This window comes from Ursus americanus, chromosome 1, assembly GCF_024610735.1.
Source record: "Ursus americanus isolate L20-20 chromosome 1, mUrsAme1.1.p, whole genome shotgun sequence".
NCBI lineage: Eukaryota > Metazoa > Chordata > Mammalia > Carnivora > Ursidae > Ursus > Ursus americanus.
Genome location: NC_142127.1, coordinates 17,084,349 through 17,111,399, shown reverse-complemented (window position 1 = coordinate 17,111,399; position 27,051 = coordinate 17,084,349). Strand labels below are relative to the sequence as shown.

At 45.0% G+C, this 27,051-nt stretch overlaps 1 protein-coding gene across 1 annotated transcript in view; it reads left to right on the top strand.

The window, feature by feature from the left end:
- The window catches only part of TMEM163 (transmembrane protein 163), a 220,546-nt gene that overhangs the window by 125,802 nt on the left and 67,693 nt on the right, over nt 1–27,051 (top strand). The window contains exons 3-4 of the mRNA XM_045783199.2: nt 8,189–8,232; nt 9,560–9,651. Coding sequence (XP_045639155.2) covers nt 8,189–8,232; nt 9,560–9,651 — 136 coding nt within the window. The remainder of the gene's footprint in view (nt 1–8,188; nt 8,233–9,559; nt 9,652–27,051) is intronic.

Genomic DNA, 27,051 nt, shown 5'->3' with positions numbered 1-27,051 from the left:
AGGAAAGGGCTCAGAAGTGGGTGCTGCTACTCCCCAAATTGATATGCCTATAAGGGGTAATTGTCTGGGCTCTGGGTGATAGTAGCGCCAAATTGTGGAGCACTACGAGCTCTGCCTAATATCTGATTCAGGTATGTTATCAGTTCTCAACATCTTCCTTGGTGTAAGGTAAATTTTAATGTTTTTGTAGGTTTCCTTTATGATTGGGGGTTTGAGGTTGACCATTTGCTAGTTTCTTTGATCATTATATTCTTGCTCTAGTGTCCCCTGCTTCTCATTGCTTTGGTGGGTTTTATAGAGGAGACTGGTAGGAAAGGAGGGGAGAAAAGATCTTTATTCTACTATGTTTGGCTTTTATTCTCCAAGTAATAATGCTGATGGTCTTCTAATGACTTTGATTGAGCTCCACTGAGTAAATATTTATTCAGCACCATTTCTTTAGGCTAAGTCTTTGAAGTCTTTTTCATTGTATTCCTCTTCCCCATGATAGGTTCTGTTTTTTAAAAAGTTCCTTTAGCAAGTCTTTACGCCAAAGAGGTCCACTGTGTGGTGTGTCAGCAGTGTCAGATGAAGGGCCCTCTTAGTGATCTGACAAAGGATGACATTAGGTGGCAACTTTCACACTATTGCCAGCTCTCATTACCCAGAGCATTATCAGCTTTTGATTCTGGCATGAATTATTCACTGCATGTTAAATAAAAACCAGACACTACTATTAGGTTTAGAGATTGCTCAAACATGTATTGCTCAATAAGACATTATTGAGCACCAACTATGTGCTAGTGCTTTCACAGGCCCTGGGGATAGAGAGTTGAATACAGTGTAACCCCTGACTTAAGGTTTTCCTAAGCTGGTTGGGGAAGACAAGGATCATATCGGGGTGGTACAAGGTGAGGGCCGTGGGGATGGGGGTTTGGGATGGCAGAGGAGAGGTGCTGAGCCAAGTTAGAAAGAATAGGCTGAGAGTGAGCATTCACACTTAAAATTCCCGGCAACCACACTCAGTACAGAAGGCTAGAGAAGACAAACTGTGAGGGTTCTGTGTTATAACAATTGCCCCATCTCTGTTTTCTGTTGAATGAATGCTTTATTTACTAGGCAAAAATAGTGTTCTGTGATTAATGCATAGTTAGGGCTTTCAGAGGCATATTTCATCAAATCATTGAGCAAATAACCGTGGTATCCCCAGCTCAACACAATAGTATGCAGCATGTAGTAGATGCTCAGTAAACATTTGTTGAGTGAAGGAATGATTGGTGAGCTTAGGCTGCTCGTGTTGGCCTGGACAGGGTAGGTTGTAGGGCAGGAGCTGAGTGTCGTCTGAGGATGCCCAGCCACACCCGTTGCCCACAGAAACTAGACTACTTTCTTGAGAGCTGTGCTGGCATCACAGGGAACCGTAGCACAGGGAGGAGTAAAATCATATGTGATGGAAAATATGTAATTGACATTCAGCAAGAACCATGCTCCCACTAATAATTCTGGCCAGTAAGATCTTTAGAGCCAACGTACCAATGAGGGAGGGTAGATCATTTACTTAGTCCATAAACATTCATAAAAGTTGGGTAGCCCGTGCTGGGGCCTTGGCAAAGGTTTGCTTTGCTCTGGGCTGGCAGAGGCCTGGAGGGTGGGTGAGCAGCGTCTGTAGCCTGCCTGGGACTAACCAATGACTCTTGGTTCTGCAGAAACTCTCCAAGAATGACACAGGTTTTGAGAACCTGGCCCATGGTACAGCTAACTGTAATTTGCCGAGAGCCAGACCTTACAGTAGGAAACACTGGAGGAAGCACAATGACTGTTTGGCAGGTATTTTGCTGAGAACTGCGGATATGGAGATGAAGCTACTGTCCTTTCCCTTACGCTGCTTGTGGCCTGCATCCCAAGTCCCACACTGAAGCCTACTGGGTCAGCTAGAGACCAGAGGTGGCCAGGCAGGTGAGGGAGGCCAGCTGGGTCTGATGCTGCAGGAGAGGCAGGTGGCTAACGGTGCATGCCCCAGCCAGACGCAGCACTGGTGCTGCTGGGAGCACGGGACAGCTCCACGCCAGCAGATCTCAGGTTTCCCAGAGACACCAAACATCCAGGTTACTTCTTTGTTTTAATTTGTGGAGTCTCGTGATTTAAAAATGGTGGTTGCCAATTCTGATATTAGAATAGTACTGTGTAGGTCAAACAAAAACTTTGAAATTCTATCCTTGGGTGGCCCTTTTGCAAATTCTGGTCTAGACCGATAAAATTCAGAGTCAGGTCACTGTGCTGCCGCTGAGGATGAGGAGTCTAATGGGCGAAGCCATTTTGGTTTGTTTTTCAAACTGCTTCTCCGTCTTTTCCTGCAGTGATGACAGAATTCAGCATCCTATCACAGATTATTGAAGTACAAATTTGAGTGGGAGAGAGTTTGGAAGTTACTGGACATTCTGTTGAAGCGAATTGAACATAAACCAATTAATTTTGACCCCTCTTAGCTCCAGCTCTTCTGTCTAGGCTGCCGCAAGCGTGATGAAGGGGGCGATGGAAAGAAGGCCTCTCAAGTTGGGTTAGTTACCTGGCTGTGGGCGAGGTGGTTGCTAGGCGTCTGACTGACAGAGGTGGTCTAATTAAAGTGGGATTGATTTATTAACGGAGCTTTACTGGCCACATAATTTAGCAACTCCGAGGTGTTATGGGGCCTGGGGTATTGCTAAAGAGTGCTAAGGCTCAAGATAATTATTGCCTTACTTAGGAGAGAATGACAGATGGGACCTCATTGTTGCTGTAAATCTCTCCGGCCTTTGAAATGGCATTCTTTGTTTGACGTTGTTGAGGGCCCTCGGTGCCATTGACCACAGTCGCCTTGCTGGCAGCCTCCCTCTCTGTGCATTTCCGAGGCCCTTCGAACCTCCCCAACCCTCCCTCAAAGCTTGCTGCTTATTCAGCTGCGTGATTTGCATTCGGCTTTGTCCTGACAATGGGTTGCCTGGGTCCACTCCATTTTCCAGCTGTCTTTCTGTTTGAATTTGAGTTTCCAGCTGATGGGCCTTCTGGCCCGAGTGTGACTTAGTTAAAGAAGGTCTGGTCTTGAACCGGACCTGTATAAATATTTATTTAAGACTTCTGTTGTGTGTGTGCTTCTGGGAGTGTAGCTGTTATTATTCCCTTGACACATAAATGAAAGTAGAGTGCAGGACAAGTGAAAGCCCGGGAGGCGGAAGCCCTTACACAGTGAGGGACATTTTGCTTATGTGCCACATCCTGGCTTGCCTGGCCCTCCTGTGTGCTTCTGCGGCAGTAGCCAGCCGCGCACGTAGGTGATCTGGCTCAGAGAGCTGGATTTCGGAAACGGAGCGACAGTAAAGATGGGGATGATCGTATGTGCTCCCTTCAGCCAGAAGCCTTGCATGCAGCCTGCTCCCCGATGTGCCTCATAAATCTGATTTCTGAATCTGTTTGAGAACTTCGGCTATGTTGTTAGGAGTTGGCTACTTTTTTTTCCCCCAGATAAAATGGATTTCTTTTTTCTGATTTGAAGGGTCATGTATGGTGGTTGTAAAGAATGTGGAAAATACAAAAATAGTAGAAAGAAATCCACTAAGTATCCCTACCCACCACAGACTCACTACTGTTACCGTCTGAGTTTTATCCCCCTCGTTGTTTATAGTGCATTTTAAAAACATGGTTGTACTGTAAAGCTAGTTATAGCACATACATTATCTTGTACATTGCCCTTTTCGACCTCAATGTTTTGCTCAAACAGCAAGGAAATCTATATCACATAACTTTGCTCTTGTTCCTTTTTGCTTCAGGCAAAATGACCTCACACATACCAGGTGTTTCACCTCCGGGCCTTTGCACTGACCGTTCCCATGACTTAGAAGGTTCTTCCTCCAAGTGACTGCATGGCTCACTCCCTCACCTCCTCCAAGTCTTTGCTCAGATGTCACCGACTCAGTGAAACCTCTGCTGACCTCCCCATTAAGTTTGCAGTGGTGCTAGCCAGAATGCCTCCTGACCCAGGCCCATCCTTTTCCATGACACCCAATGCTGATGGTGCTAATCGTACCACCTCTGTGTTGTCGCTGTCATCATTCTAACTCATGAGCTCACACAAGCATTGACTAAATGTACTTCTGGTCAACATTTTGAAATATCTTACCTATAGCTTATTTTTTTAATGGACCAGACTTTAATTATCACCCAACTGCTGGGCATGTAAATTGCATCCAGTGTTTTGCTATTATAAATTACAGAAACCTACTAGGAACCCTTTGTGTGTAAAGTGTTTTTCCATTTCTTAAGCATTGAAAGAGATTTTTGGACATGGGATTATTGGACAAGGTAAACTGTATTAAGACTCATGGCTGCAAGTGATATGTACTCAACTCAAACTGGCTCGAGCGAATTAAAGGAAATTCTTGGCTGACCTATTTGCAAAATAGAGGGGTAGACTGCAGGTCGGGCTGATTCCAGAGGTTCAGTCCATGTTATCAGGGGTCTGATTTGTGTCTCTTATCCTTCATCTCTGCTTTCCTCTGGGTTGGCTTCATTGTAAGGGCAGAATTGCTACCCGTAGCTCCTGTTTTCGTGCGACCAACTGTACAGTCCCGTTAGAAAGACATCCCCTTCCCAGTCTTTTTAGCCAAAACTCAGGACAGATTCTCGCTGGCTCACATTGAATTGTGGCACCCTTGAACCTTTAACTCTGGCCGTAGGACAAGGATATACGAGAGTGGGGGTGAAGATGTCCTTCTACCCAAACCACAATCTCTGAGGGTGGGGGACGGGTACCTCTCCCCAGAGGAGACTCAGGGTGCCCTTCTCTAAATGAGGGATGGATGCTGGGAAGGCCCCAAAACTACAGATCTTCGTTTTACCTATGAACATTTTAGGGACTCTGTGCCTTGTAGGGGAGGAAAACACAGAAAAGGAAGGCGCCCAGCCCCAAAGCTGAAGCATGTATTTTGGATGTGTGAGGCCAGCGTAATCAGATGGCGGTCTGCTGCCACTCTCACCATGGAAAGGGTGAGGGCCGTTAAGGCCCCTCGCCCGGCCTCATCTCCCTAGGGGAGGAAGCTCCGATGGCCTGTAACTGCATGCCTCGTGGGCTGTTGGTGGCCACTGGCTCCTGGAGTACATGTTTAAAATATGAGCGGTAGAGATAAGTTCTAAATGGTAGGAGCAAGAGAGTTCTTGAAAATTTCCCTAGGGGGTTCTGATAGCTGTGCTCTCTGGATGAATTTGGAGGCTTCTGACAGTCGGGCACTCCATTCCAGAGCAGCGGTGGTGTTTGTCATATAGGCCCCCACACCACCAGCTGACAGCCGCGGTGGCTCCATTTCCTTCAGCTCTGTGGCCCCAGCCTTGACCCAGAGCGAGTTGGGTAAGAGAGCTCACTTCATGACTGCCCCCTGGCTGGTCTCTCTGTGCAGCTTGCCAGCTGGCAGCATAATTCCGAGGTTGAAAGGGTCCTTATCATTGTGGAAGGTGCACCTGCCTTAAAGGCACTGCTGGACTTTTGTTGGACCTCGGGTGGCTTTCAGCCACCCTTGGCCAAGTACGTCTGTGGCTCCAGGAGCACCTGCCTTGTAATCCCTCACTTGGTGGGTCATCCTGGCCCAGGCCTGCTGTTCTCCAAGGGGGAGCTGCTCACAAAGGGAAGCTATCCCAGCCAAGGCCTCGTGGAGGGCCCTTCAGCGTACCCTGCATCCCCCGTGCATTTTTGGCATTTTCTCCCTTTCCGTCTCATCAAGGAGATGAGATAGAGGCAATTTATAAGTAAATGGTACATGTTAGTCCTTCCCTTCTGTGAAGGACTCTGGGTTAACCTGGAGCCCTCTTGCTCACATTTTCCTTGGTGCGTGGGGGATAGAACAAAATTAATATTGCACTTGTGCTCTAAGCTATTCATCCACTGGGCAGCCTTGAATCACTCACACAGGCAGAACTTTCCATATAATTCTGAGAGGGTTTGAAAGCATGGACAGTGACTCCATTTGAGTCAGGGAAATCCACCATCAGTGGCCATCTCCTTTGTTGGATTCCAGAGTCTCTAAGATAAAGTTCCTTGTGTTTCTCCATAGAATCAGCTGGGTGTACACCTCTTTGAAATCTCTAGTCCACTGTGTAAATGTCTGGTATTACCGAATAACTGAGTCAAGCTGTTTATTTTATTTTATTTTCATGTTTTAATTTTTTGATTAAGCTTTTTTTAAAGTAATGGTTTAAATCATCGAGCCTTACATCGGAAACCGGGGATGTACTGTATGGTGACTAACATAATATAATAAAAAATCATTAAAAAAAAATAAAGTAATGGTTTACTTCTTGGAAAGCAGGTGGTCTTCTGGGCTGGCGAGTGGAGTGCTTTCTCAGATGTGCCCTCCATTCCATGGTGCCCAGGCCGGACAGGGACGGGAGAGATAGTGCGGGAGCTCTGTTGTGGGCAGCTCTTCGTTACCTGCTGTATATAGTGAGGGTCTGTGCAAGATAGTTAAAAAGTTTCCACTGCTGATAAAGAAGTAACCCACAGAAAGCACACAGCTGAGATACTGTAAAAACAGGCTGTAAAGTAAACAACAACAACAAAAACAACCCAATACTTGTTTCTATAAAATTTTATGAAGCTTAATTAACGAGTTACTGAGTACTCAGTGCAAGTCAGGCCCAGCATCCTCCAGTTTATCTTGGTGCTCAGGGCAACTCCTCGGAGGATCTCCTGCCTTTCGCCCATGTCAGCGTGGCCTGTGAGTTGAGTTCTTTGGGAAGAGCCGGTGTTCCTTTGCACCACCACAGCTGTTGCCCATGAAAGCTACAGCCCGTCACTGTATACAGCTGGCTCTGCCTTCTCCCTCCCGCTGCCCGTAAGAGCAACAGCAGGGATAACTGGAACAGCTTTTTGCAAGAACCAAGGATGGCCAGGAATTTAATGAATTGCATTTGCCTTACGCAGCCTGAGGACTGGAATATAGCTGACCCCCCAGGGAGGGCTTGGAAACATTAAGAAGCCAGTGGTTTCCTTGCCTGAGAGTTGTATTTACCCTAAGCTTGGCTCCCTGCTCCTTGGTGTTTATAGCAAACGATGGCCAGCTCCACTTCCGTGTTCACAGGTTTCAGTTCTAACAGCATTGATTGACCAACTAGACTCTTGGTCTCAATGCCTTATTCACAGAAAATGAAATATGCTTGGTTCACATTGGGTCACATGACCCTGTTATGGCTGGGGGCAAGGGTACAAAGCACAGTATGGCTGTCCAGGGCCCATTTGTGGATGTAATGGATACATCAGAGAATGGGTCCCAGAGAAGGGACATGAGGTGAGCTGAGTGGGGGGGTCCAAATGGGTATTGACCTCCATGCCCCACACCAACACCTCACTTACTCCACAAGTCAGCCTTTGGTCATAGCTGTGCCTGGGACAATCCGCTTCAAAGCTTTGCTGACCCATTGGGTAGGGCTTCCTTCTGTGTTGGAGGGTGGACATATGCTTGATAATACAGCTTTTATTTGGAGATCTGCCTTTATTAAGTCAAACTGAGAACAGTCTTTGAAGCTGGATGTTGCTTTGGCACAGAACAGATCACAGAATTAGGTAAACGTGCTACTCAGTTAACTTCCCCCAAAAAAGGTGGATAGATTTTTGAATATGGAGAAATGTTTTAATTATGAATGTGCAGTCTACATTTGTAGACGTCTCTTGTTTAAGATCATTGCTATTGTTTTTTTCTAAAGTTTCCTTGAGGCCTACACTGGATTTTAAGCTCTGATGGGCAAGAGATTTCTCTCACCTGTGTTAGCAATGGCGTGTGAGTGTAGATACCACCTTATGATGGGAACAGTGTGGATGGTGGCACTTTTGCTCTGATAGTTTCATCTGGTTCCCAGCTCTCTGTTCCCAGTTGCTAAATTCTTAAAAGTCTTAGCAGTCGTTTGATTGACAGATGCTTGGGCATTTTCATTCTGAAGCTGGCCCTGTGGTGCTTGAGGACGCGGCGGGAAGGGACACTGTTACTGTGGAGTCCACACCTTTTCACTTCATTCTTTACCTGTTTTAGTTCATAGGTGTTACAAGTACAGTTAATTTTTAACTGAATTCTCTGGGAACTTTTCCAGGGATGCTTAAAAGGCCCTATTGGCTATGCTACTATACTCAGAAATGAGAGAAAATATCCATGAGGTCTTAAAATATTCTGAATAATATTTTCTTTCTTTTTAGCTGTCTCCGTTATGAGGTACAGCGCCTCTGCTTTTGGGTTTGCAGTAAGTAACCTGAAATGTACTTTTATGAAGTTTTGCACGTTTTTCCCGAGCCCACGCATCTCACCCTGGGCTCGCCGTTCAGAGGGTGGTTAGCGGATGAGAGTTTAGCATGACTAACAAACCTTTTATGGCAGTAGCTTCCATAAAAAATCACAATTTCGTGGAAGTAAGCAGCAATGATGTTCTACAGGTCTCCAGAACAGATTAGGGGGACCTCATTTTCCACACCTGGTTGAGAGGATGTTTGAGGGGCGTTAGCTGGTGTTTCTCCCTCACGGTTGGAGGTGTGAAAGTGGGCGCACGCTGGAGAGAAGAAGCATTGGCTGGTGCAGGCAGAGGTGTTGGGGGCTAGGATTGGGGCCGCTGGCACTAGACAAGTCAGTCTTAGCCCCATTAGGGGTAGCCTGACTCCCAAACCTGCTTCCTGATGGGGATTGGTCAGGGAAATCGGGTCTCAGATGTTTTACAGGCTGGGCACGTTGAAAGTTTGGGTGAAGTTTTCCCACGTTCGTTCAGAAGAGTGCTAGTGCTTGTAGTTTTCCAGATGGAAAGTGCGATGTGGTGCAGCGACTCATTGGAGAGCTCCAGCATCCTCCTCTGTAGCTTTAGGGTTTCCTGTACCCGAGGGCATGTGTTCCTGTTCCCAAACCCACTTCTTCCCCTTGCTGTGAGAACTTAATGTTTCGGAGGTTGTAGATTGCTTTCAGAATCCTTTGAAAAAGGTATGGACAGTCTCTCCAGAAAAATGGGTGCACATGCACACCCCCCCCCACCCCGCTCTATTCTCCCCTTTCTTCTGTCTCTGTCCCTCACACATTCCCTCATTTCATTCAAACAAGAGCATTGCGTTTTGTATATAATTTTGAAGTGTGAGCAGATTTCCCAGAACACTTGGGTGGCCCCACTCTCACCCCTGAGGCTCAGGTAGAACGATCCCATTCATTGAGAGCCAGACGCATAGAAGCCTTACGCTGAATCTCTTACTCGGGATTGTAGGGGGAGATGCTGCAGTGATTTCGCCTGCTGGGAGATAGTTGTCAGAACAGTCCCCCCATATCTCCAGAGTGCTAGGAGCCAGGGCCCAGGAAGCAGAGCCCACTGCACCACAGAGCGGCTTTCTCAGTCTGGGGGGGCAGCGCGAGGTGTGAGGCGGAGCCGTGGCCCTGCCACCAGGCTAGCGTGTGGGTGGTCTTGGCTCCAGATTCCCAGGACCCACCATGAGGATGATGAGGTCACTGGCTCAGATCCCAAGCCTCTGTGTCTTGTGTCTTCACAGTCATGCCTTATTAACTCTGGAAAACACTAACGCCGTGTCTCCTTCTCCTAGTTTGATGCCATCCTCGACGTCCTGTCCTCGGCGATTGTCCTGTGGCGTTACAGCAATGCTGCCGCTGTACACTCTGCCCACAGGGAATACATGTAAGTGGATTTTGCTGTTCTTCCAGGCTGCAGGAACCTTGTAAAGGAGGGCCGCATCATTAGGCTGTCAGCGTAGCTCACCTTGCGGCTTTGGTCCCAGGGAGGAGAATAAGGACCCAAATTGACTTCAAGAGTGCCTGTTGTGTTAGCAGCCATGTGATAGGCACCTTTTGGGATGGTCAGACGGATAGGGTATCCTTTTATAATTCTCCCTGTTCTCCGCTCTTGAGTTGGGAGGGAATGTTGGTATGCTCATTTGTCTGTCTGTCCTGTCCATGTGTCCACTGATCTGTCCATGTTTCAATTCATCCATCCTTCCATCCTCTTTCTTTTTGTTTGTAGAATCTTTGTTCTCTTGAATTTTCATGCTTTTTTTTTTCTTTCTTTCTAAATAAGCTGCATTTTCCACTGTAATTTCTGGAAGACATCTTGAGGGTGTTCTAAATTACCCTACTTGTCTTCCATTCCTCTCTCTGTTAGAGGACATGGCTTGTCTCAGCCTCTACATCCTATGGGTGATGACCTTGTCTTTGAGGAATTTGAGTTTGTGACCATAAAACATGTCTTTCCCAGCTTCCTTATTCTTTATTCCATTTGTAATCTCCAGGCTGATGATAGTACAGGTGCCAGAGTCAGATTTCTTGGCTTTGAATCTTAGCTCTACCACTTGCTAGCTCTGTGACCGTAGGAAGCTGCTAAGTGTTCTATGCCCTGTTTCCTCATCTGGAAAAGCAGGAAAACAACACCTCCTTTATAGGGGTATTATATATATTATATATGCACAATATGTAATGTAATATATATGTTATGTATATCAGGACAATATATATATATATAACTTAGAGCAGTGTTTGGCATGTAGTTGAGGAAACCTTAGCTGCCATCTTTATTAATTATTGAGGAATTATTAAGGGGGCTCCTCTGAGACTGAGCCGTCATTGGGCATTAAGGGGAGAGTTTGATACCACCTCTGTGGCTTTTGGACAGTTGAATACGAATGAGTAAATGCTCCCCTGCTGTGTTTCTGGTGGTGCCCAGATGGAAGGTAGTCTTGATGGGGATGCCTGTCCTACTTAAATGTATAAATGTTGAGATACAAATATTAGGTGCTAGGGGACTCAGATAATAATATATCTGGGAGTGCACGTGCCAGATGGAAAGCTTTTGCAAGATAACGCTGTAAGTGATTCACAAATGAGGACAAATTTTATCTTACTGTTGGCTTCAGGTAGAACACAGAAACTTCTTTGAAGTGTTACGTATTTATTTTAACGTGCATTAGGTCTTCTAACAAATATGAAAGCTCAAATCTGTGATATCACAGATGATATTGTTCAGGATAAGGTAATTTTTTTTTTAAAGTGAGTCAATTTATGGTTGGAAAAAAGTTAAGAAAACAATTGTAGCAAATTCATTTTGTAAAATTTCAAATAATGGTACCATCATGATCAAAGTTGAATTAATACTAGTCTAGCCAAAGGAGCAGCTCATACAAAAACCCAAGTTGTTGCTGGCTATTATTTGAGGAATACAGTGAGAATAATCTAGAGATATGCTCACGTTTCAAGAGCTTGTCCTTTTCCTGTCAGAAGAACATAGGTTCTTTGGTTGTATAGTTGCATCGTCCTGTACGGTTACTGCTGGTGGCTATTTTAGTACTTGGGTGTAGCTGGTCCTAAGAGGTGTTGTCAGTGTAAGATACTACACTCCAAAGACTTAGTTAAAAAAAAAAAGTAAATATTTTATTAATAATTTACAAAATATTGATCACACATTGATATAAGAATATTTTGGATACAGGGTGCTTCTCTGGCTCAGTTGGTATAGCTTGCGACTCGATCTCAGACTGATGCGTCTAAGCTCCATGTTAGGTGTAGAGATTACTTAAAAATAAAATTTTAAAAAAAGAATATTTTGGATATATTAGATTAAACTATTTCATTAATTTTATTTCTGTTTCCTTTTGCTAATGTGGCTTTTAGAAATTTAAAATTACATATGTGGCTTATATTATAATTCTTTTGGGCCTTGCCCGCAAAAGAGAAAGCTCTTCCCTCTGTCTTTTCTTATTTTGGAATTACTAATCCAGAGTTTGATTTGCAACTCCAGAAGGAATTGAGTTCCGTGTTTCTCAATTTCTCTCTTCTAATGTGCTTTTTAAAATCTGATTTCCTTTATGTTGGAATGAGTTTCTTACATATTAGTCACAAATCTACAAATTATTGTAGCTTTTCTATGGAGTTGATGTCTCTTTGAGTGTTGGCCAGGTGGCCTGGAGTTTTTCTAAGATTAAAAGATTGATGACAAGAAATGTGTTTGGCTTCACTGTTTTTAGTGATCCCCAAACAGGTTATCATTAAAAAAATGTATATCTCTACTGATACCCAAAAAACCAAAACTCACAGAGGAGTCGCTTTGATGATCCCAGATGATAGGTCACATGATGATGCCAGAAATTCATTTGGAGAGTCTCAGTGTACGGATTAAAGCGTCGCCCCACAGTCCTTTGTATTGTTGGCTTTAGTTTAAAGTTTTAATCTCTGCCTCATCCCATGTAAATTAAAAATTCATGGAATCATTGCCAGCTGAGAAACTGATGTTTGCATATTAATGAGCATGAATGAATTATGAGAGGCATAGCTATTAAAACCACCAGCTTTCACTTAGTTGCTGGAGAACAATAAACGGGGAAATACCCAACTGGTCCTTAGTTAATTCCTCTAATTTGTCCTACTTTGACTCTAAGCTTCGGAAAGAATCTTGAGCTTGGAATTGCCAGCGCGAGGAGGAAAGGGAGCTTCGTCAGTCTTGCCGCCTGAGACTGTGTGTGCTGGCTGCACGGGATAGTGTGTGATGCCCGGAGGACGGGAGGATGCTTTTAGCAACACCGTGGTCTACTGCATTATGCACCTCAATTGTTAAGATATCCAGCTACAGAGTGTGGCCTCAGTAGTTTTGTTTTGCATAACATTGAATTTACCATCTTAAGCATTGTAAACGTATGGTTCAGTAGTAGTAAATCTATTCATATATAGTTGTGAACGGAGTCTCAGAAATTCTTCATCATGCAAATCTGAAGCTTTATACTTACTAAACGACCACCCTCATCCCTCTCCCCCAGCCCTTCACAACCACAGTTCTACTTTGTTTCTCTGAACTGATTGCTCTCGGTACCTCGAATAAGGAGAATCATAGAGTATTTGTTCTTCTATGACTGACTTCTTTCACTCAGCATGATGGCCACGGCCGGGTTAACAGACGGTCCTCAGGGATGAGAAATGTTGCTTGCTTAGGTGTGGGGCACTAATCTGAGAGTGAGATGCTAAGATCCAGTATTTCACAGGTGGTTCTCGTATCGGTGTGGATTTAGGCTGGAAATGGGTGGCTGACGTAGGGTGCGAACCAAGGGTCAGGGACGTGTGTCATGCCAGGCAGTGGCTGGGTGCCCCGTCTGAGGTGGAGGGAATGCTTGCAGAATTCGGGGAGGAGATGAAGGCAATGAAGCAGGTGCTGTTGTTGTCGGTCGCTAAAGGCGAGGGGCCAGAAGCTGGGGGCCGACGGCAAGGAGTTGGAGCGGGTGGTGCACTCTGATGGTGTCTGGTGCCTGTGGTTGTCGAAGGAGAACTCTGGAGGACTGGGTTGGAGTTCAGCACGAGAAAGGGAGGCTCTGTGAATGTGGATGAGAGAGAACACACTGCCCCTGTTTCAGAGGTAGGGAAGGCAGCGCCCCCCGGGAGCAGCTAGGTTTTTATTAGGCCAAGAGGTAAGGGCTAGAGTCAGGAAAGAGCCTGAGGCTATGGTCACTGGGCTAGGATGAAAGTGTTCTGGGGAGGAAGGGAGCCAGGGGACACAGACGAGCATGGCTAGGAGGGTGGGGTGGGGACAGTAGTCCTGGAGACCGTAGATTGCCACGAGACCCCCGAAGGAATGAAGCACTATTTGTACACTTACCTTGTGATCTCCAAGCATCCTTAGGTGAAGAATGCATGCTGCAAAATAGTGTTTAGGGTCTTTTGTCATTGGTTTTAACAATAGAGAGTTGCCTCCGTGCACACTGCTTAGGCATATAGAAACTCTCGCAAGGGTACAGAGCTGACTGACTGCAGGCTCGCTGCAGGGAGGGGGACTGGGGCAGAAGAAAGGCAGGAGGTCTGCTCTTTCTATCCCGTAGACCAGAGCAGCCCAGTAGAACTCTCCACAGTTGTGGACGCGTTCTGTAGCTGCACGGTGGTCCAGTGTCCTCAAACCCTCACCCACATGGGGCCATGGAACACTGGCTCTGTGGCTAGATTTCTAGCGTGATTTAATTTAAATGAGTTGCACTGTAAATGGTCACATGTGGCTCATGGCTATCATATTGGACAGTGTCTCTTTAAGTACTTTGATCATTTTTAATCCATTTTTTAAAAACAACCTTGTTACTCAAAGTCCAGGGGACTTGGAGATGAGAGCAAGATACTGTGAGAAGGAAGGAGGTGCCGGAGGTGGTGGGTGCGGGAGGAGTGAGTGCAGGAGGAACTTGGCAAGGCCAAAATGACACAGGGCATTTCACGCCTGTCTCCACCATTGTCAGCCTTGTGTACCATGTACGGCCCTGGGAAGTACAGCCTCCCGCTGCCCTCAGCTGTGGAGGGCCATCAGGCTGCTTGCCACTGAAGGTTCGGCTTGACACTCCTTCGGGGCCTCTGACATTTTGCATGATTGCAGCACAGGTGGGGGCCCGTGAACGCTCCCCAGTCCCAGCTGTCTCCTTGGGCCATCCGTCAGCTCGCGGAGATGGAGAGGTGGAGGCAGATGGGAGGCTGTTCACCTTTACAGGCTTGAAATTCTGCAACACTGAGGCAAAAACACAGCCTGGGAGGTTGTTCACTTGTTCCAAATGTACCTCCAAATGGCATGATGCTCAGCAGCATGTTGGAAGGCGAATTTGAGAGCTCTGGAGTAGATATTCTTAGGCATAAATCCTTGTGTGTCTCCTCATGCGAGATAAATGGGGCACACTGGTTCTCAGCCATGCAGGGTCCTTGCTCTGGTTTTTATTTCTTCTCCCCCCTGTTTGCTGAGCCAGATGCCTTGGTCTGAGTACTACCAGTCGACAGGATGGCTTTTGATGACTGGTTTCAGCAATATTCTTGTTGCTTTTGGAAACAGCTCCAGAAATTGAAAAAAAAAAAAAAAAGTCACTGATCTAGTCAAGAAATGGAGTATTGGTAATTTGCTCTTGGTGTCTGGTCTAAGCGGACGGCAAAGGCAACGAGTCGTGCCAGGAAAATTTGGACTAGTACCGTGTCTCCCTCTCTTCTCCTGGGCATTTGATCGGACCCTAAATCAGGGACTCTGGGATAGTGAACCGTATTTCCTCCGCATCTTTCTAGCAATCTTAACCTTACAAAACTCTTGAGTGTATTTTCACTCAAGAGCAGAACCTGACCTGGAAGAATAAATCATTTCAGAGAGGCCCCCGGTAACTGCTGAGAGCCGTTGAAGAAGGCTGGCAGCCTTGCTAGCGGGCCCTGAGTGCACGTGCCTTGACTAGCCGGATGTAGTCTTGCCTGGAGGCGGAGGAGAGTTGCCTTCCACAGTCACAGAAAGTTCGTATAAAACCTTCCACGACACAGGCATGACATCAACGGGCCGAGCTGCTGTGGGCAGGATGTGTTAGAGGAAGGAGTGTCATCTTCTTGGGTCCGTGTTATGGGTAGAAAGGTGTCCCTCCAACATACATTGAAATCCTAACCCCGACGACTACACAGTGTGACTTTGGGAAAAAGGGTCTTCGCAGCTATAATTCCCATACGACTGGAGTCTGTGTAGGAAGAGACAAAAGCGCACAGGGGGACCATGGCCACCCAACAGCAGGGGCGGCATTCAGAGGCATGTATCTAGAAGCCGAGGGTCTCCAAGGATTGTTGGCAAACACCAGCAGCTCCAAGAGACGGGGAGGGATTCTGCGTGACAGGTTTCTGAGGGAGCACGGGCCTGCCCACACCTTGGTTTTGAACTTCCAGCTTCCAGAACTGGGGAGAATAGGTTTCTGTTGTCCGAGCCCCGCAGTTTGTGGCGCTTAGTTGCGGCAGCCCAGGAAGACTGCTGCCGTCCTGAGAAGAGTCTCCCATCACACCTGCACTCATCTGCTCTGTGACCTCGGGTGATGAGTGAGCTTTTTGAAGCCTCAGGTTTCTCATCTGTGAAAGGGGGTGGACCCTGATAGCTACCAAATGGTGTTGGGGTGAGGGTTAAACACAGTACTGAATGTGACATCCATATATGCTCAAAAAAGGTTAGATCATGGGGCACCTGGGTGGCTCAGTCGGTTAAGTGTCCAACTCTTGGTTTCAGCTCGGGTCGTGATTTCAGGGTCATGAAATCAAGCCCCACATCAGGCTCCATGCTCAGCTCAGGGTGTGCTTGTCCCTCTCCCTCTTTTACTTCCCCGCTTCTTCTCTCTCTCTCTAAAATAAATAAAATCTTTAAAAAATTGTTAGATCACTTATTTTCCATCCTTGGAGTTTTGAAAATGTTTTTTCACTAGTCATACTAGGATAGTTTGAAATTACTCTATTATTTAATTGCTTCGGAACAGTGTAGAACAAAAGAATTTGTGAGGAAAAAATTTAAAAACCCAAACGTGTGCTGTGGCATTTTGAGAAACTTGCTTTTGACCTAGGGACATGGGGTGATGGTGTAGTGAGGTGATAAAAGATGGTTCCTTCATTTCCTGATTTCATTTCTTCACTTCACCCCTAAAAGAAATCTCATTTGTGTGGGGCATGACTAAGTAATATGTGATTATTGTAAAAAGTTAAGGTAATTCATAGAGGTACAAAGAATATAGCAAGGGGCACCTGGGTGGCTCAGTCAGTTAGGCGTCTGACTCTGGATTTTGGCTTAGGTCATGATCTCAGTGTCATGAGATCGAGCCCTGCCTTGGGGCTTAAGATTAAGAGTCTCTTAAGATTCTCTCTCTCTGCCCTCTATCCCCACATCCACACAAGTGTGCACCCACTCTCTCTCTCAAAAAAAAAAAAAAAAAAAAAAAAAAAAAAAAAAAAAAACCAAAAAGCCAAAAAACAAAAACAAAAACCCAAAACCAACCAACCAACAACAATAGCAAAATGAACAAAGAATATAGCAATCGTTAGAGGGCCTTCCAGGGAGAGCCAGAGTTAACATTTTGATGTGGATTGTGTTTGCATGCATGCATATGCATGGCGACACATACATTTTTTTCTACATAAATAGAGACCATCTATATATACCCTTCTGCAAACTGGTTTTTCTCTACTTACCACCATGTTTTGAACATTTTCCCATCTTTGGGTAAACAGAGGTATGTTATTTTTTGATAGCTAGGCAGTATTCTGTGTATGGATTTAGCATATTTTGTGAAGCAATTTTCTACTGAAGATGTAGGTTGTTTCCACGGTCTCGGGGCTAGAAATGACCTGAAGTAACTGTCCTCACACATTCGTATTTTAATGCTTGTCTTATTTCTTCTGGGTAAATTACTAGAAGTCTGGGTCAAAGAATATGCTAACCTGTAATTTTGATGCCCAGGGTCAAACTGTGCTCCAACAAGGTCATACTAATTTCCTTCCCCCTTGGCAGCGGCGAGGATGTCTGTTGACTTACCTCGGTTGGCACTAAGTGTTAAAATTCTTTCTGATCTTACCTATTTGTCCAGGTGGAAAATTGAATTCTCCGTGTTAACATGCATCTGTTTAGTTGTCAGTCTGAGCACAGTCTCAGATGCCTTTTTGGCGTTTGTATTTCTTTTGGGAACTGGGCTACCAGAATTTCAGATGGGAACGAGAAGCCTTTTGTTTCCTTTTTGAAACATTTCCCGGACTCTGGCTATACAACTTAGGTGACAAAGAAAGTCCAACTTAATAACTGACCAGATCCTCCCTGCTTTGCTCCCCACCCACCCCCGCCATATTCTTTTTTGCAGTGGCATGGTTTTTTTCCTTCATAGATCTAAATACCTGTATTAATTTCTGTATTGGTATATTTGTTGACTGTCTTTTGCCCTCAGAAGACTTTAAGCTCACAAGGGCAAGGGAATTCCTTAAGGGTCTTAATCTTTTTAACCCCATTCCTGAGAAAAACACCTGGCAATTACTAGGTGCTCATTTAAAGGGTTGTAGAATGAAAGATTGAATTGCAGAAGCCCTTCATCTTGCGTAAAGTTTTGGTAGCTTTTATTAAGGCAATAAAAGTATTTACTGGGCACCTGCTTTGTGCCAGGTGTCAAGCTGGACTCTGCATTAGGTAGAGGTCTTACCCGACAGCTGGTAGAGAGGGTAGATGGTGTTCCTGAAGGCTCATGGCGAGTAACGGATACAACTGGGGTTTGAACCTGCATCTTGCTTGCTCTGAAATTTGCTCATGACCATTATGTAGCACTGGCTCTTTAAATGATCATTTGTTTGTCTTTGTTTTACTGGGTTTTCATTCCAGCCTTCCACCCCACCCCACCCCCTGGCAGCCCCTTCCTCTTGGAAATGCCCTTTCTTAACAATTTGCTGCAACCTAGTTTTAATTGGAGGGAGAAAGAAAGTGGTATGGATCCCGAAAAATGTATAAAATCTTATTATAAAAAGATACAACTGAAAATACAGTCCTGGGTTTTGGCTCTGACCCTGGAAGGTGGGGAAAGGGTTGGCTGTTGTTGGACACAAACTGCTAGGGCTGCCGTGGGGTGGGTTGCCATTCCCAGGAGCAGCTGTTCATGTCTTGGTGCCTTGGCAAAGGGCTGCCATGACAAGCTCTGCAGCTCTCCTGTGGCCTTGCACATCTCCGAAGGCCTTGCAAGTGGAGATCATTTGTCTTGGCTGCAGTCTGGACTTCCTCCATGTTCATTGAAATTTTGGTTCTTGTTTTCAGGCCAAGCTGGTAGCTGCGTAGGGCCTGCTGGATCCTGGGCTGAGGGCTGAGGGCTCTGTGGGTTTGCTGTGAAGGAATAGGAGCCTCTCCTTTGGCACCTGCTGCCAGAACAAGGCTTGTGATGAGTGGAGAGGGTTCTCTCTCTAAGAACACCAGGGCCCCAAACTGTGAGTTGGGCCCCTTCACCTTAAGTGTGGTCACCCTTTGGATACCTGAGCCTGGAAGTCCCCATAGTTGTCGTTCCTCCACCGTTCATGCTGCTGCCTATGCTTTGTGGTGAAGACTTAGTTCAGGAACCCTCCTTGAAGTGGCGAGGTTTAAGATGGACAGGTAAGAAGAGGGTTCTTCTCGTTTTGTGACCACCTTCGGGAGTGGGATTTTGGCAGGCTTTTTGCCTTCTCCGAGTGGTCCTATTTTCAGAGGACGACTCTGCGGGCTTGCTTTCTCTGGCTGTGTTTGAGGTTCTAGGGTCGGAGTTTTCATGGCACATTTCTTCTCGCTTCGGTCTCCAGCTCTTGTCCTGTGTGTTAGCTGTTGGACAATTCAGACTAAATTTAATTTTGCTTAGTACTTGCCATTGACTAGTGATCAACACCAACTGTTGATGCTGGTTATGGCTGATGATTACTTTTTTCTTTATACTTCCTGCATTTTCTGAAAAATATTTTACAAGGTACATATGTTATTTTTGTAATCCTGTCAAGCATACTTTTTCCCTTTGGGAGAATGTAAAAAGCAAGCCAGTCTGGGAACAAGGAATAAAGCTCTCATCTCCTCTATGTTTATCCTGCCTTCCTGTGATTATCCTACTGGGCACTGTTATACTCAGTATCAACACCACCGGGTGCTTTTACATATGATTACTTCTCTTCTGAAGGGACTTGCCACAGTGCACGCAGCCTTCTCTGGGCAGGGAAGCCTATGAGATTGCACCGAATGGAACCTGGTGATTTTTTCCCTCCCCATCTCCTGTCTTTCTGTAAATAGTTGCACCCTTTGAGTTTTTATTTGTTCATGTATGGGTTTTACCAGCATCTTTCCGTATCATGATTTAGCATACTCATATCACTGAATAGAAGGCATCTGGAGGAATATTTGAGTTGTTTGTTTTTGGAAATGTTTCTACCTACCTCATAAAATTGTTATGAGAAACAAATGAGGTAATATAGGTAAGTTGCATGGCACAGTGTTTGACAAATAATAGGTATCCCATAAATGGGGGTTATTTATTTATTTTTTCAAGTAGGCTCCATGCCCAGCACAGAGCCCAGTGTGGGGCTGGAACTCATGACCCTGAGATCAAGATGTGAGCTGAAATCAACAGTCGGACGCTCAAATGACTGAGCCACCCAGGCGCCCCTAATGGGGGTTATTCTTAAAAGTAGGCTTTCCAGGCAAAAAAAAAAAATGTTTTTAAAACATAACTTTATTAAAATACAATTAACAGAGCATGCAGTTCATGCATTTAAAGTGTACAGTCAATGACTTTTAAGATATTCATAGAGTTGTGCATGTATCATCACAATCAGTTTCAGGAAACATTTTCATCACCAGGAAGAGAGGCCCCACTCTTTTGAGCTTCCACCACTCCAACTCCTTCCAACTTGCCTTTCCCCCCTTCTGGTCCTAGGCAATCCCTAATCTGTCGGTCTGTGTAGTTGAGCCTACTCTGGCCCTTTCAAATAAGTGGATGCGTACACCGTGTGCTCCTCTGTGGCTCTGCCTGGTTTCTTCCTTCACTTAGTCTTTGACTTAGCGTAATGTTTCCCGCCTCTCTCCACACCGTAACATGGATCAGTATTTCCTGTCTTCTTACTGCTATATGATGTTCCGTTGTCTGCATGTCCCACATTTGGTCGATCCATTCATCAGCTGATGGACATTTGGGTGGTTTCATTTTAGGCTAATAGGAATAATGTTGCTGTAAACATTTGTGTACAAGTGTGTGATGGAAACAGGTTCTAATTTCTTTTGGCTTCACACCTAGGGGTGAAATTGCTGGGTTAGATGGTAACTCTACAGCTAACATTTGAAGAATTGTCAAACCGTTTTCCAAGGTGGCTGCCCCATTTTATATCGCTATCAGCAGTGTATGAGGGTTCCAGTTTCTCCACGTCCTCATCAGCACCAGCTGTTACCTGCCTTTTTGATTCTAGCCATCCTAGTGGCCATAAGTGGTATCTCATTGTGGTTTTGATTTATACTTGAAGGTTCTTATGCTTTTGAAAAGTCACCATACTTTACCCTTTTTTGTTTCTTTCTCTTGACTCCCATAGACTCTTTAAAAGTTACGTTACCCCTGCTGGTAAAGTAGTTCATGTCCGGAGGAAGCTTCCTTCAAGAGGCCCTTCACCTCACTGATGATGTCCTTCTGGCCTCCTGTGGCTCTGCAGAGTCTGGCTTATGGCCTTACAGACTAAAGTTTGGTTTTAATGGCACAAAGATGGGGGACTAAGATTAATCAAGCTCGTAGAACTGACCTGTAAAAACAGGATGCCAGATGGTTAGTGGATGCATGGTATGTCCATCAGAAAAACCTTGTCTGAGTATCCATATTGGTTTCTTAATTTTTCTACCTGTGGGGAGAAATAGTATCGGCATCTGCTAGCAATGGAGGCTTCCTTTTCTTTTTTTCATTGCATATTTTCAGACTACCTGTATGCACTAGACATATAGCTGTGGATTTTATGGTCTGGTAGGGAGCTGAGGGGTTTTTGTAGAATTCCTGTTCAGCTCTGAAGGGTTTTGATCTAAAAGTTAAACTTTTAGGCCGGTCTTAACTACTGATTTTCTTACCACGCTTTGTGGACTGGGCTAAGTACTTTCTCTGATTGGTCTCATTTAATCCTCAGAATAACCCAATGAGATACAGATGTCACTACTCAATTTTATAGATGAGGACATGGATACAGAGAGGTACAGTGGCTCACCCAGAGTTGTAGAGCTGGGATTCATGCTGGTGATTGGCACCGAGCCCTGCTGGACTCCAAAGCCTGATGTTGGCTTCATTGCGGGGCTGTACTCTGTTGGTCCTGCTCAGATGAGAAGCCCCATGGGTTCATTGTGTGCTGATGGCAGTTGTGACTGTGGGCTCAGAAGTAAGAAGACTCAGGAGAGAACAGCTGTGAACAGCCCCACGCTTTAGCCCCAACTTGAGAGGCAAAAAAAATCCACATGTTAGGTCTGTTTCTGCTACACATACTGTGACTATCCTTTGCTTTCATTTGTTCATTGGCGTTTTTAGCCGAGAAACTTTTCCTTTTTCTGTGCATGTGTTTTCAATGAGAAAACCTGCATAACATCTAGGTCAGTGTCGTGGAAGTACCCCGAAAACATGCCGTATGCTGACCTGACCTCCTTTTAAAGTTCAGATTCTCCCTTTCTCCCAAGGTGACTGAGGCTGACATCATGGGAAAACCAGACTATCAGAGTTGCAATTCTTCCAGAATATGAAGACATGTGTTGGAGTCTGAAATTGAGTATCTTTAGACAATAGCAGCCGTATGAAATGTCAGCTGACAATTCCTGTCTGAGAGAACAGACAGAAGTTTGAAAAATGACCTATTTAGACCCCTGTGTCTCAGTACCCTCCTTTGCCCCCTTTTGGAGCAAACTATATTGCTGGCTCCAGTTAAGACCCACCTGGCTAAATACCTGCTCTTCCTCAGGGCTTGTTTGACTGTTGGGATTGACAACCCAGGAAAGGTGGTCATGGAGAAACTTCCTTTCCTGCCTTGACCAAGCATAGTGAGGATTCACGGTTAAATCAGTCTTGACGGACTTCCCTGAAGCCGCAGTGAATCTAAACCTTGCCCTCATTTTGAATTCTTCAGGTAGTCTGTTTCTGGATGGGGGGTGATGATCTAGGGATCTGGTTTGGGGCCAGATAGATGTTCTGGTGGTGTGCATTTTGTGTCCTATGTGAGAAGGCAAAATGTATTTCGAGCAAGTCCAGTTTTACTGCTCAGATATTGCTGTCAGGAGATGCGTTTTCTAACACCCAGCTGTGGTACGTACTCACGGTTCCACAGTGAGTTACTGAGAGCCCGCGGTGTGCCAAGCACTTCTTGCGGCACCGGAAAGCAAGAGACAGACCAGCTCCTGCTCTCATGGGCCTAGAAGGAGGAGATGGCTTGTAATGTCACTGCAGAGGGAAGAGAGAGCTATGAAGATCATCCAGGCTGATGGGACCGAGAGTGTGGGGGAGGGGTCCTCTGGGGCTCGGTGTCAGGGAAGGTCCTTGAACTGATACTTCAGGTGGTGGGAAGGAGCCTTGAGGAAAGGCATCCCTGGACAGAGATGTTGGTGCAAGCAAAGGCCCAAGGGTGGGAACCAGCTTGGTGTGTTTGGGGGTTGAAAAAATAGGTTCCTGTGGCTGGACCCAGTTAGTGAGGGGCCAGGGGGAGATGATGCTGTGAGGCGGCCAGGGCTTGGGGACCCTTGGGAGGGATTTTGATTATATGAGCAGTGGGAAGCCACGGGCAAGTCATTAAGCTGGGGGTGAGGTGATCTGATTATGTAATTAATGTCAGAGAGCTCAGATGGCTTGTCATAAGGGAATTCTGCCATTCTTGTTAATGGGAGGCCCTGTGTCATTCCTTTAAAAATGAAAATATTTTTATTCATTTCCCTGGCTGTAATCGTGGTGCATATTTGCAGAACTATACATTTAAACTAACAAAATATGAAGTGAACCTTTCCTCTCTCATTCAGACTTACCCTCATCCTTTCCTGTCTCCCCCATGAAAGATAATCGCAATGAATACTTTGGTGCAGGTGCTTCCAAAATATTTTGTATATAAATAAAATATAGTACACACCCATATGCTTTATATGCACACGTGACTAGGTGTAAATGACAACAGGACCTTTTTGATGATACTGTTTTGGAATCTGCTTTTTTCCTCCTAACGAAACCGAGGACATTTCAAAAACCTCCTGTCTATATATCTAACTCATTCTTTTTAAGGGCCTCATGGAGTTCTGCTGTTGGCTATACCATAATTTATTTTGCAGTCTCCTGTTAGGAGACCTGAGTGGTTCCAGCTTTTGCTGTTTTAAGCTGTGTTACCCTTACTGCTTGTGGTTGAATCTATGCACACCTCTGTGTGTGTTCCTCTAGGCCCTGTGTTTGAATATGGGGTACTTTTTTCTGTAAGGAGAGACAACTACATTGTGATTTTAACAATCCCTTAGTGCATCCTCGCTCAATCCGTATTCTGAATGGGGGTGAAAGCTGGTTTGTTGGCAAGCACGTGCCTTACACGGGAGACCTGTCAGTCCCCCAGTATGGTGGGGCTGTTGTTTGCCACTGATCTGTAATCTTGGTTGTTCATGGGGTGGCCACTGTAATTGGAAATGCTGCCAGCCCCAAATGCATGGGAGAATGAGGAACATATGCGGGGAAGGGTAAGCTCACCTCTTTTATATGCACAGCAAGCCAGCAGTATTCCCCAAGCGCCCCTCACTGTGTGGGCACAGCTGCAGGTCTGGACGAGATTGCTTTCCCCAAGATCAGGAGTAACTAAAGCCAGGGACAGGCTCACAAACAATGGGGAGGCGAAGCTGGTCTGCCCTTTGCATAATTAACCTGCGATTCTGCATTTCCAGAAATGTGATGGTTGGAGGCAGTGGCAAACATGGTCGGGACCAAGGCAGGACACATTTCCTTATTGAAGCGACGTTTTGCAAATATCACATCTTATTAAAAGCAAAGGAGCTCAGGGAGGCGGGTTTGTCTAATGAAAGGTCTTGGGAGAAAGAAATGATTTCGGGGTTATTTTCTGCATGTGTTGTTCCACCCAATCTCTCTGGCTGTCCCAGAAGCCTGGCCTTATCAAAAGGTTTGGGGAGGGAGGAATTGCACAGCATTTGAGACCAGCTGAATGTTGTTTGGACATGGGGCTCAGGTCTGCTTCGCCTCACCCGTGGTCAGTCTCTGTCCGCTGTCTCTTTTTATCTGTTCCAGGCGGGGGGAGGTGGGCCCCTCCATGAGCAGCTCTTCGGGGATAGGTCTAGCCTAGTAGCCAACATACGTATTTCAGTGGCCTTTTAAAAGGGAGATTTTAATGGCAATGCAGAACAGATTTGTAAACCTCCTTACCCCCTCTTGTGCATCAAAACCAGACTGTGATATAAGCTGATAAAAATTGTTGGAGCGGAGGCCAGAAAGAATCAAAGCATAGTTGAAGAAATGTAGGAAAGTATGTAAATTGATTTCTCTTTGCATCCTAAGCTTTATAATATTTGATTGGCTCATTTCAAAGGAAGGGTATGTGTGCGTGCAAGTTTGAGCGTGTGTGTGTCTGTGGGGGGCAATTTTATTGTGGGATAAAATACATTTGCACATTAGCTACTTTCCAGAAATAATTACTTTGATTTATTTCCCCCCCACCTCCCCTCCCTGTGGGGGGCCCAGGTTATTAGATTAGTTCCAAAGATGGCCTATGTTATTGAGTTAAAAGCCTCAAACTAGGGGCACCTGTGTGGCTCAGTCGTTAAGCGTCTGCCTTCGGCTCAGGGCGTGATCTCAGCGTTCTGGGATCGAGCCCCACATCAGGCTCCTCTGCTGGGAGCCTGCTTCTTCCTCTCCCACTCCCCTTGCTTGTCTCCCTCTCACTGGCTGTCTCTGTCACTGGATGTCTCTGTGTCAAATAAATAAAATCTTAAAAAAAAAAAGCCTCAAACTAGTAAGTCATGATTTTTTCTTCTTATAGAATAAAAATGATTTGGGTAGATTACTGAGGAAGGTTTTTTTTTGGATTTCGTGGGGCCCATTTTGTGTGGGAAGTCCATCTTTTTTCTCCTAACTGCCTCTAAAAGAGTAAAAGTCAGAGGGCATTCACAATGAAGTTGTGGACATGAACCTGAAGAAATGGGGACTTTTATAGAATGAACTTGAAGGGGGAGGAGGGGCAGCCCCCCCCTCCGGGCTCCTACATATTTCTTACCTTTGGTTTGGGACTCAAATGAAGATATGGGGCTTCCTAACCCGCACAAGTAGAATTTTCCCAAGGAGGCCTGGATTGGCCTCTAGATTGGACGTGGCCTTGGGTCTCCCGTGTTGCATTGCTATTACAGCCTGAATGCTGGCCCATCAGCTCCGGCTTGCATGCTCATTACTTTCTTTTTTATGATTTTTGAAAACCAAGTAAAAAAAATCTGAATAATGGTTGATGGTTTTACATTAATACATATTCATTATTTTAAAATTGGAAAATCTCAAAGTCTGCAAATCAAAATCACCTCTCATCTCACCACCCAGAGACAGTGGTTAATTTTCTTTCCATCTCTTTAATGCATATGCACAGGTTTAAGTGTATTTTTACAAAATTGAGTTAAGTTTTGTTGTATATCCTACTTTCTCCCCCACTTAACTTCCTAGAGTGAGCTTTTCTTTGTCATTAAAAAAACTTGGTGGACTTCATTTTAAGTGTCTGGTAATATTGCATCTTATGAATGCACCATTATTAACTATTCCCCTTTCATTAAATACTCGTTTGTTTTCTCTTCATTGTAACACAGCAGCAAAGAACCTTGTACATTCTTGCATATGTCCGATTAGTTTTTAGGAAGAAAATTCCTTAAGATGGAATTGCTAGTCAGAGATGTGTTCTGTATTATGACGTTGTCCTCTGAGAAAATTATGACAATTTATATGCCAACCAATAGTGCATATTTCTATTACATGTTTTTGGAAATAAGAGGCAAAGTGATGTCCATTACAACTTTGTTTACTTTTCAAAAAAAATTCTTTTGTCTTTAAAACAGGACCCTAGAGACCTCATTCCAAAGTGATTGTGTTTGACTAGTAAAAATTTCTGGAAAGGCTATTAAGCCAGAGTTTATTCACCTAACTGTACCCTCATTTCTCCATCTTGTTTGTGAGAATGTGATGACAGACTTTTGACAAATGCCTTCATAAAATCAAAATGTACAAGCCAAGGCAATATCCTGGTTCACTAGGGTAGCAAAGTCATCTGTAAAGGAAATGAAGTTAGGCCAGCGTGATTTATTCTTGGTGAATCTTGGTTAGTTGGACAAAATCTTGTTCATTTTGGAATCTTTGTAATGTTGAATTAAGTCATCTAAGGATTTGAAGTAAAGCTCTTATTAATCTTTAGTTTCTAAGATCTATTTAAAAATACTGAAACCTGTTTCTAGACTTTAAGAATTGTTTCCTCTTTGCCCTAATTCTTTTTCAAAGACTCCTGTCAGGTTCTGCGCAATAACATTGAATGAGCTTTTGTATTTGGGGCAGTGGGGTTTGGGACCTGGGTCTTGTTAGAGACCAGGGGCTTCTACTCAGGTCTTTCCTGTTGAACTTCTGTGTCCTCTTAACAACTTTTATTTTCTGCTTCTTGCCTGGTTGGAAGGCCGGGAGAAAGAAATGAAGAGGAAGTGGTGCTTTTTTGGCTTTTCTTTGTCTTCTAACATTGACCATTTTTGTGAGGTTGTAGCCTACCTGAGACTTTTGCTCCAAATGGCACTTGAAAACACTTCCATTTTTTTGCC